The 12,113-nt window shown below is 37.3% G+C and overlaps 1 protein-coding gene across 6 annotated transcripts in view; it reads left to right on the top strand.

Annotated features, from left to right (window-relative positions):
- The window catches only part of LOC139939805 (diacylglycerol kinase zeta-like), a 188,274-nt gene that overhangs the window by 140,100 nt on the left and 36,061 nt on the right, over positions 1–12,113 (top strand). For 5 of the 6 annotated variants that reach the window (XM_071935931.1, XM_071935932.1, XM_071935930.1 and 2 more), the window contains exon 2: positions 10,003–10,126. In XM_071935931.1, the coding sequence (XP_071792032.1) occupies positions 10,003–10,126 (124 nt within the window). Of the gene's footprint in view, positions 1–5,790; positions 6,439–10,002; positions 10,127–12,113 lie in introns of those variants that run through there. The other variant, XM_071935933.1, reaches the window with a different exon arrangement.

The raw sequence follows: 12,113 nt of genomic DNA, 5'->3' as shown, positions 1-12,113 counted from the left end.
CTTGTGAACAAAGGGAAATTTACTAGAGCAGGACTTGAATCCACAGCCTCCGTATTAAAGGAACACATTGCCTTGGATCGGACGAGTTGGTCAAAACAAAAGCGTTTGTAACCGTTTTTTATAAAATGCATATGGTTGGAAAGATGTTTTAAAAGTAGAATACAATGATGCACACAAATTTGCCTCAAAATTGCCTAGTTTTCCTTTTACTTTGCGAACTAACACAGTCAGCCATTTATGGGAGTTAAAAATTTGACTCCCATAAATGGCCGACGGTGTAAGCCAACGAGGTAAAATGAAAACCACGCAAATTTGAGGCATATTTGTGTGGATCATTGTATCCTGCTTTTAAAACATTTTTCCAACCACATGCATTTTATAATAAACATGTTCCCCATACTGATGCTCCCCCAACTGAGCTATCTAGCCCTTCATTGGCAGTTTCCCTAGTTTGTCAATTTCAGGGTGCCAATCAGAATTGTGCCAGTTGAAAGGCTTCAGACAGACACTCCCTTAAAAAAATATACTAGCACACAAAGTAGGGAGACAGCCAACATAGGGCCATAGCTCAGTTGGTAGAGTGCCGGCACATTAGTCCGGAGAATACTGGGTCAAGTCTCGCTGAAGTCAATTTTTCTTTGTTTAACCCCAATTTTTTGGGGGGAAAAATTATTCGGTCAGTTTCCCGTGTGGTTTATTACTTGATCCACCTTTTTCTGCGGTGATCCCCGTAAACACAGTATTTTAAGCTTGTGTTTCTGTTAAGTGGACTTTACAGAATATAGCGAGTGCATCAAGACAAGGACTAAAAAATCCCAAGACGTCCCTTTCTATTATGATCTTTCTGAGGATTTTATTTGGAACAAATAATGTCTTGAGAGAGTGCACGATGCATGGTTTCTAATGGAGAGCTGATGCCTTGTGGCACTGTGTTTCTGTCTTGATATTTAGGTACGTGCACCAGAGCTGTTAAAGGCATCATCAATATCTTCCAAATCCACTTATCAATGCCTTAGGGAGGTCATAAAATACAGACTTACAGGAGGCCTTACTCCTCTGGTTCAATGTCTTAGAATCTATCCATACTAGGCCAATACAAATATGTATTTCAGGTAATTTTTTTCTTTTCTTTTTAAGTTGACTAAGTGCAAAGGAACTAAGAGACACGTGTATTGTACAGTCACAGTGCCGATGTAGGGTATAGAATCTGATGTTGTTTGGAAATCTCCTGTGGACTAAACACTCTCAGCAACCAAGTATTTTTTACCCCCATTTTTCCCCCTTCTTTTGTTGAACATCTTAAAGATTGTCTTTAATTGAATAGATTTCAGTGATCAAAATCTGGTGATAAATGAGTTCTGAATATCTTTTGTAAGGATTAAGATATACTATTTTGTCCCTCTCACAAGTCACAATTTTTTTCAAATTGGTGTTTATACAAACTATTAATAATTATACTCATTACTGTTAAAATTGTCAGCAATTAGTGTCAGTGCGTAATCCGCAATGGTTTCGTAATTACACTAATTAGTCAGAAACGACGTGTTAATAGATTTCCAGTTTGTACTTCCACGAAGTGACCTATCTTGATACGTCACTTTACCACTGATACAAACCACTACAGCACAGTTCAGGTGCGCATGTTTGACATTTGCTTTTAATGAAGTGAACTATCCCGATAGGTCTCAAAAAACAATGTGTTTGTAAACAATGTCTGCGGGCAAAACCTTTTTTTTTTTTTTTTTTTTTCTTTCTTCTTCCCCTATTTTTTTTTTTTTTTATACAAAGTGGTGCCATTATGTTTACGAGGTAATTACTGATATTACACTTGCAGGAATGAAACATGCATTGACAATTATATAGGAATAAAGTAGTCAGCTTTATTTTTGTCTTGGGACCAGACTATTTTCCCTCAGATAGAATACGTGTATGGATGGAAAACGTTGTGTTTTAGAAACGTTTTTCCACTGTAGCAGTTTTTACCAGATGTTGAAACCTACATACAGAAGGTTTTGTTTGAACACTTTATTTTTCATGAACTTCTAATAAATGATTAGAAAGTACACGTATTTGAAACCTTGAATCGATTGAGGTAATTACAGGGAGCTCAACTTGCTTTTTATTTTCTATGGATTTTTTGGTTAGTAGAAAGCAGACCTATGTCAATACCTCAGCTCGTGCTTACTCTCTCATGCGGGGTTCAATCGTCAATCTACCAAAGACACAATTATTTGATATGGTTAAAAATAGACCTATACTGTATACTGTTACATGATGCTGCTTGGGCCACTGGTCGTGGTAATTATTGAAGGCTGTACTGAGTAGTGATTTGTACTCTTCCTATCCGCTCTGTATCGGATTCCACTTTTATTAAATTTTGAGCAGACTGAGATTTTTCCGTTAGAATCACTGTCTTCTTATAGGGGAGGTAAACGTTGAGTAATCACTCTTAAAATTAATGGAAATAAAAAATTACTTGGCTAGAAATTAATACAGAAGCTTTTGACAGTATAATGACATTTTTTAGAATCATTTCACTTCAAAGAGATTTTACACATTTTTAAAATGAGATTATACACTTGTAGTTTTTCCACCCATTTTCATAAGGAATCTTATGCATCTGAATTTGACATTGAAGGTCCTCTTTAAAATCTTCTATTAAGTTGACCAACCATTTCAAATAAATCAACTGCATCCGTCTTGTACATTGATGTTTATAACTAAAATTGCAAAATTTAATAATCTTTCTGTGTGAAACTAACTTTACAAAATACGTCTAAAAAATGAGATAAGAAGAGAAATGACCAGATATCATTTTTGGAAAATCTGAAACAGGAAGAACGTTAAATTATTAAGTGATCATTTTTTACACACCTGTCTGGGTGATTTTGCAGGTATTTAAGAGACTTTGTCAGATTTCTAAACAAACAACTTGAACTAAAACTAGACACCTGCTACCGGTAATATAAAGTCATGTAGAAGCATACATGTACCTAAAGAATGAAACCGTAGAACATGTGTGCGTACCTAGAGGGAAAATAAGACATAGTAACACAAGCTTCTTGTTAGCTTGACATGAAACTTGGATTTTAAGGAAAATCAGAATTTGACCACAGGTTTTAAGTGATTTCTCTGTCCACTTCCAATCAGGTTAAAAGTTATTTCAGCTGTTTTTGAAACTAAACCTGAAGTTGAGTTTTTGGCTAAAAGGTTATTGCGTATATCTTTTTTGTTTGTATGCCTACTAACATTACAAGAAAGTGAGAAATTATTTTGAGGCAAAATTTTGGCTAATGTTAAACTGCTTCCATAGAGGACCATCGTTCTGCGTGAAAGGGTTTCGGTACTTTTTGTATGACACGAAACACCAACGTCCACAGATTTACATTAAACTACGCGGTTTAACGATTATGATAGAAGGAAGGGTCCCATAAAATATTACTTGCTGAGGTGCTGTAGTTTTTTAGAAATGAGTCAAGCAATCTCACAAAATAATTTTGTCTCAATGAGACAAAAATTATTTTAGCTTGTGCGACAGATTTATGGGACTCTCCAAAAAGCACTGCTCCCTGATTTTCACCTTTTTTTCCCCTTAAAAACTTGATGACTATTGAAGCTGAAGTTTCTACAGGTATATATCTCATTCACAGTGAGTAGGGAGTCATGTCATGGCCTAAAACTTGATCAACAAAAGGTATCACAATCCTTTTAAGCACAAGAATTAATGGGAATTTAGTTCCCTTTCTTTTACAGCTTAATCGAATCAGGAGAGATTCTTTCAGGGTCATCTGACTATCCTCTAGGTGTTTCTTTCTTTCTTTATTTATTATGGATGGGATGGATGCAAAGATATTACTTAATGATTGATACTTTTCAAAAGCTCCTTAAGCCAAAGCTCATAGACAGAGCAGTAGGTCACCAACAACTTCCTCAAATTGACAAAGCGTTACTTTATCAACCTTGTCTTAATGCCACATCCGGGTAAACAAGACGAAAATAAAAATACGACTATTTTAAGAACTGGCCTCACAATCGTACGCTTGTTTACATTCATGCCTTCCTTTGAACGTTGCTCTGGAGAAGAAATGTTGGCCACTAATACAAATTACTTGTCTATTTCTCACCGTGATTGTCTCGCTATGTATGGCGGGCGCTCTAAAAATAGAGCGGAAATTACTCTCTCTCCCTTCTCTGTTTGTCAAATTCAGCCAGTGGAAGTCAAGTGCTATTTTGGGAAACAAATGAAATGATTTGTGTTGTGGTTTTGACGTTTTTGACATGGATTTTTCTAGTCGTATGGAGAACGTTTTCATGTCACTTATGAGGAAAGAGTGAATTTAATCTAGCGGATCAGAGTGTTGTGTTTCAATCTTGCAAGTGTTTGTAACAGTTCCTTCCGCAATGCAGTCTCCATGTTTGCACGATCAATATTCTATTTTTTTTTTCTTTGGATGTTAGTCTTTGATTTTTTTTTCCATATTTCAAATTCTCTGACTTTGGACAAATATTGACTCAGTTAAAGGGAATCAATCAAGATTCCGGTCTGAAGCAGTAGTGTGTAGATCTTGCAAGTATGTGAGGAATTGCTGTATTTTTGTTTTGTCAAGTCAGTGAGACGCTCAGTTATTTTTATACTGTATCAGCCCGCTGGCAAATTCTTTCTGTAGTTGTGTTGATACTCTGGGACCTTTTGACCATCTGAAGGAAACAAAGACAACAAATAACAACAATTAAAAATTTAAAATTAAACCATGAGACTTAAAAAGAAATGTCAGATTTGATGAGTGCTTAATATTTCGTGATATTACACAAACAGCCAACTTGAAACATTGACAATCTTGTGATGCAATGTTAATTACAAACAGCTTTATCCAAAGATTATACTATACTCTTTTTCAAAACTACCAAAAACTATTATTTGATATATGAGTGATCAGCTGTCTCTCTTTCTCTTTGGTTTTGAAAGAAATAATTTGTAAAATAATTTTTTTAATTTAATTTAATTAGTTCCTTGTTCTTGGACACTGTGATGTATGACACAATTACATGTATCATACATGAACGTTTTTCTTACATTTTACCAGTGGGGTTTAGTTTCCTTGTTCCCCAGAAATTTGTTTACAAACTGGCTAGGGAAAGTGAAGTAATGAAATATATGTGCAGTTTCCTGTCATGCTTTGAATCTTAAACTAGGATAGTCCTTTTATTGAAGTGGAATTATTCCACACTTATGACACAATTACAATTAATGGTATTTGGTAGTTTTTAAAAAGAGTACAGTATAATCTCTGGATGAAGCTGTTGGAAATTAACATTGCATCACAAAACCTCTTATTTGATATATGAGCAACCAGCTCTCTCTCTGTTTTTGAACAAAGACGTCATAAATTTCTGTCTATAAAATAATGTATTTAATTAATAATTAGTTCCTTGTTCTGTTGGACACAATTACATGTATCATACATGAAAGTTTTTCTTACATTTTACCACTGGGGTTTAGCTTCCTTGTTCCCCAGAAATTTGTTCACAAACAGGCTAGGGAAAGTGAAGTAATGAAATATATGTGCAGTTTCCTGTCATGCTTTGAATCTTAAACTAGGATAGTCCCTTTATTGAAGTGGAATTATTCCACACTAAAGTATTACTTTAAAGCACCAATAATCGAATGATCTGATATAGTGTGGGAGATAATCATCAGTGGAATATAAAACATCTCTAGTTTATTACATTGTTCACATTCTTTCTTCACATGGGAGAAGAATTCCATTGATTTGGCATTTAACACCACGGAGATCACAAACTTAACCCCATGATTACGATCTTTCAAAACAGACGTCATCACCCGAGCCAGGATCTAGAGTAAGATGTCTTTATAGCATGCAGTGAAAACCTGGCAAGATCCCCCCACTGGTTACCGTGGTAACAACATGTGATGTTCAAATTCAGCAGATCGGGGGATGGCACTGAGAAATCTTGTTTGCTTTCCGGCATTGATTAATGTTCTAAAGAAATAGCAGAAATACTTCATGTTTGATTTCATCATTTTGCGATTGGGGCTATCAACTACTACAACAATAGTATGCCTTTGCATTGTACCAGTAATTCTATATGTTTCCTGAGTGTAGCGTTTGATGACACTGTATTTGAACACATGTTCTGCTGATTTATGTTGCCTCCGTCTGACCGTACTTGCGCAAAAAGCTCACCTTTTGATCGGATGTCAACAATTCGTGCCAAAGAAAACCGTGCTACCAACAAGATGGCTCGTCGCAGCAGCTATTTCATGAAGCGAATGAAGCCACGATCTCATTCCTTGGATTTAACTGTACTACAACGTTCTGGGATACCCATTGCATCTGTCCATCGAGACGCGGATAGTGACGCTGAGACAGACATAAGATTTTCTTCTGGCCTGCCTCACCGACCAGATAGTTTTAAGTAGGTTGCATAAGATATTTTTCTATTTATCATTGTTTGCATGTACGTGTACGTTACTTATTTAGCGACCTTTCATCTTAGTGTAACCATCACCATAGGCCAGGTTATGGCTAATATTATTGAGTTTTTTTTTCTTCTTTCCTTTTTTACTAAAAATGTGTAGATAAATAATACAAACTTGATTTTGTAATAGAATAGAAAAAGTTCGTCGGCTCTGTGCTATAAGGTCAGTAATTGAAATTTCTTACTCGTAAAGATCGAAAGGTCATTAAATGAAAAATGCATTTAAATTGAAGGGGAAAAAACAAAATCAACAATAAAATGTGTCACTTTAAAAATGAGTGTTCAATACTTTAAAGACCTCTCTTTCTCAGTAAACCTTATTTACCAATATTATCAGGAGCTCCAAAATATACTAATATTGAATTTGATGAAATCCATACAAAATGCAATGACCTTATATACATCTGAGCAGATGAGTTGATGTATGTTTGGGAAACAGGAATTCCTGACTTAGCCTTTCGTTTGAACTTTTTGGCTGATGGGCGTTTTGGCTTTACAGGCTGCTTGTGGCCAGCTGTGGACGAACTTTGTATATCTTCATTATATCTTAAAGGAACACGTTGCCTTGGATCGGACGAGTTGGTCTTAGAAAAGCATTTGTAACTGTTTTTTATAAAATGCACATGATGTTGTAAAAGTAGAATACAATGATCCACACAAACATGCCTCGAAATTGCACGGTTTTCCTTTTACCTCGTCGACTAACACGGGCGGCCATTTATGGGAGTCAAATTTTTGACCCCCATAAATGGCCGACCGAGTAAGTTCGCGCTGTAAAAGGAAAACCACGCAATTTCGAGACAAACTTGTGTGGATAATTGTATTCTACTTTTAAAACATCTATCCAACCATATGCATTTTATAAAAAACGGTTACAAACGCTCATTTATTGACCAACTCGTCCGATTCAAGGCAACGTGTTCATTTAAGTGAAAGACAAACCATCCTTGTCCGTTGAGTTGAGATTGAAAGACTTGACAACTCAGATCGATTCATTAGCTTTAAACGTCTTTTAAGTGATGTCATATTGCATTGGAGACAGCAGAGTATGGCTGGATCCGAATTGGCGGCTACGGCCACGGCTACGGCCGGATCGCCGCGTCATCATGCATTGAAGTATAGGACACCCTTAGCAACACCCCTGGCAACGGTTGTAGCCGCATCCGTAGCCACCAATTCGGACACGGCCTCAGTTTCAAGTTTGCCTGCAGTCATTGAGCAAGTTCTTTGTCTTCCTACACCTCAGTTAAGAAAGTCAAATCTTGCCAGTGAAATTCATTGTAATTTTATACACAACAGAGATTTATACTACCAACTTATACGATCATTTTGTAAGTCATGAAATATTGCATTGAGAAGGGAACAATATGATTTCATTTTGCCTGCCGGATTTGTTGCTTGCTTTAAGAAAATGTTAAGATTTATCTTAAAATAGGTTGTCTAGCTGTATCGATGGTGATTTGTGTTGTGAAGTCACATTCTGCTTACAATTAATAATTGATGTGAAGGATGAAAATATTTTGGATTGAATTGAATTGATAAGTTGTGATGAGGTCTTACATGGCCATTTAAAACCAAGGGGTGGGGGGGGGGTCATGGCAGTGCAATGGACGTGACAGTCCTTGATTGCATGTCATGGGCCTGCAAGCTTTTAAATGGTTAATTAGAACCCAATATACTATCCCTATTCATCAATACCCTTTTTGTTAAAAAAAGGATTTTGTTTTCTACTTTTTTGTTTTCTACTTTTTCAACTCTCTCCTCTGGCTGTTTTACCAATGGTCAAATTGCCAATGTGGGCATTCTTACATTCTTACAGCTTTTACACTGAGATCTGTATCTATTGATGGTGTTATATGCATTATAGCTCTGGCATAAGCTTGCATCATTTTGGGGGTACTCTCAGGTTCCCATTATTTACATTTCTCTAAAGTGTGAAGGAATAAAGTTATGCACTTTTCATTTCCAAACGTTGACAATACGGCGGACCTGCACAGTCTATGCATGTTATAACGCCCTAATGTGTATAACCAAGGATCTGTGGCATAATCTTGTAACACCAAACTGCACATCCCTATGACAGCCAGTTACACATAACCCTCTGGGGGATGGTGAAAGTGTAAAATGCAAAATACACTGAAGGTGGTAATCGGCAGGTATCTAATAAGAAGGGGACAATCCGTATGCTCCAAATGCTCATTCAGGGTGATCGATATTTCCCTGGAGCCCGTTAAGTCTATTTAGCTAAACCTTACTGGAAAGCAAATTTTCTGCTTCCTATAGCAGAAAAGATCTACTCAAGTGAATCAAAATAAAGCGATCCTTTATAACAGTTCGGGCTGCATGAGGATACATATATCGGCGAAATATCCTGTCTTTTTAAAAGAGGAAGGAGGAGGTGCCTTTTCCTTCTTCACAAAATTGCGGGCCGATGGCTAAAAAAAAAAAAAATAAATAAAAAAATTGCCTGAGATCATTAGAATGTATCTCTTTTTTCGTATAGTTGAAAAGAAAAGGAGGCCTGGTCTCTAAAAGGAAGCAGGTTGGGACGCTCGACATGTTTTTATTTTTATTTGGCCTAAATAGATGCCGTCTTCATCTCTAATTTGCATCGTTGATAGCGGCAAGAAGCTTGGGAAGGGCGTGTCTCTTTCTATAACTAAAGATAATGAAAGGGGAAGTTATAAAGGAAGGCATCCTCAAATCTTTATCAACTCCAACCTGCTAAGTTTTAGGGAACAATTGACAAAGGAGCTATTTCATAAAGCTACTCAAGCAGAAAATATTGCTTAACAATTTTCTGCTCTACAAAAATAAGCGGAACACCAGCCACAAATGACAGATGTGAAATGGTATTTTTACTCTTAACCTTAATTTGGTAACAAAACTGGTTTAAGCTAAGATACTTTGGTGCTTAAGCAGTTCCATGAAATTGGACCCAGTTTTTGACAGTTTTAGAACTACCTCAACATAACGAACTTCTTCTTAATTTTATCCCTGTTTTTTTTTTTTCTTTTTTTTTTTTTGGGGGGGGGGGGGTTGGGCAAGGGGCGAAATCAAATTGCACAATAGACCTTATGCATCGACGTCATCCAGCCTTAATCTTAGAGGTAAAACGATGTTGAAACAATCAAAACATACAGATTTGTATGCGCGGTGAGGGCGCCCTACTGATATGACGTCATGTAAATAAGGTTTATGGAATGATAAACCAAAGGGGTTCATTGCAGATCATATCAATATATCTCTCATTAGAATTAGTGGTCACAACCGAGATCCCATTCTAGCGCCTGGCCAGGTGTGGAAGGTCCTCAATTTCACATTCTGTGTCTCTGCCATGTTATAGGTCAGAAAAGAATTGCACTGACTTCTGGAACTTCGGTAAACAAGATCGAAAGCTTGTTTGGCTCATCTTCATTATTTTGCCTGACTTTGAATAGATCTCTTCAAACAGGGGATGAATAAACTAAAGGCAATCTTTCTTTCTTTTATTTTCTACAGGAAAGCAATCTCTAAATCCAATGCATACGCAAACCAGCTTCATGGGTTCCCTTCACATCACCTTCCAGCCCAGCGTGACTACACAGCAACAGAGAAGGAGATTCGGACCACTGTCGATTGGAGTGTATGTATTGTTGTCTTTAATATTTGAAGTCATCTTAGTAGAATACCACTCTCCCCAAACACCTTCTTACAGTGACCCCTCCCCCTCCCAGCACACAGCTCTGTAACAATGTGTGGATGTGTATAAGTCAACACAGTGTTTCAAGTTCCTACATTATGTGGACCTCAATGCCTTCTCACAGTGACCCCTCCCCCTCCCAGCACACAGCTCTGTAACACTGTGTGGATGTGTGTAAGTCAACACAGTGTTTCAAGTTCCTACATTATGTGGACCTCAATGCCTTCTCACAGTGACCCCTCCCCCTCCCAGCACACAGCCCTGTAACACTGTGTGGATGTGTGTAAGTCAACACAGTGTTTCAAGTTCCTACATTATGTGGACCTCAATGCCTTCTCACAGTGACCCCTCCCCTTCCCAGCACACAGCCCTGTAACACTGTGTGGATGTGTGGAAGTCCACATAGTGTTTCAAGTTCCTACATTATGTGGACCTTATTTGTTTTCTTTGAGAAACTGGGAATCTTCCCCAACCGGGTTTCTAGACCGTGTTGACTAGATCCACAACTATGATATCCTGACCCTGCAAAAGGATTAATCACTGACGTAAATCACAGTCGCATTCCTGTTCAGTATGATTGCGCAGTGATCCACCTTTGTGAACGTTAAGTAGATCAAAATATTACCAATGAAAGGTCGTTCAAGTGTGCAGTGCGCATGTGCAAGGCACCCATGGCAATCATAGCGCGCAGACTGCTCAAGATCTCCATGATACTCTGTCGGCAGTCGCCATTTTGTTCACACAGGTCGGACATGAATAATAACTGCAGTACACTCTTTGCCATTGTTTGATTGGCTTATATGTCCAAAAACATTCCCATCTCCACATCTGACCCCCCCCCCCCCCCAACACCCTTCCCCTCTCCCCCACACCCTTCCCCTCTCCAACTTCCAAACATTGTCATCTTCGGGGTACAGATTTATTTTTTATTCGAATCAAACATTATAAAACCATGTGTCTTGCTCTTTGGTCTTTTTTCCAAATTATACAATTTCTAGACCTTTATTTTTGTTTTGTTTAACATCCACTTAAGACATGATAGAATCAGTTGAGACGTGATGGCATGAAGGCATTATGGCAGCACGTTTGGGTCCCAATTAGATTAAAAGACAAGAGCGTGGTCTCCTTGCTGTATGGAGTCTGCACTGGCAGCCCACGCAAACCCTCATCGTGAGAGAGGAAAATATACACAGCCTCTGGCTGGGTCTATTTGGCTGCTTTATTATCAGGCCATGTCTGCGCTCGTAGAGTTCATGACATTTTTTTAGTGGTGCTCATGAAAATTATCTGGAGCTTTGCTAGAAAACACAGTAGATGCCTTTTGATAAAAAATACCATTCTGAATTCATGTTTTGGTATTTTGCTGTTCAGTTCTTCTCTAAAAAAAGTGTACTTTTTACCAATGCACTTTGCAAAGATTTGAAATTTATACCCAGTTTGGACGAATACAGATATTAATAATTTAAAGGAAATCAAGTGTTTTGGTGAAAGTGTTCTTGCAAATGGACATAACAGTATTTTTTACATATATCTCATTTTGTAAAGTGTAAGCATTCAGGTTGAAATTTGTTAATACCAATTTCCTTTTCAACTGTTTCAGTTCATGTATTGTAATACAGCTTCTTTTAAAGCTGGACAAAAGTTGTTTTCCAAAAGGTTATCTTGAAATACATTAATTATTAGCATTTTATTAAAATACATGATTTTATCAAATGAACCAGTAATCATGGTAATGAATGATTGAACATAAACTAGTCAGTATGCTCTGTTAACAGAGTAAGAACTTCAGAATCTGACTTTGTAAGTTCCACATGCATTCAACCATTTTGACATCCTTGTTCTTGGTGCAAGGTGTTGTGCGCACACTACTATTTGTAAAACAATAGTAGACAATGTTGGGAAAACAGCCATTACCAATCACCACACAATG

This window comes from Asterias amurensis, chromosome 7 (genome assembly GCF_032118995.1).
Source record: "Asterias amurensis chromosome 7, ASM3211899v1".
NCBI lineage: Eukaryota > Metazoa > Echinodermata > Asteroidea > Forcipulatida > Asteriidae > Asterias > Asterias amurensis.
This window is presented reverse-complemented; position numbering and strand designations above follow the sequence as displayed.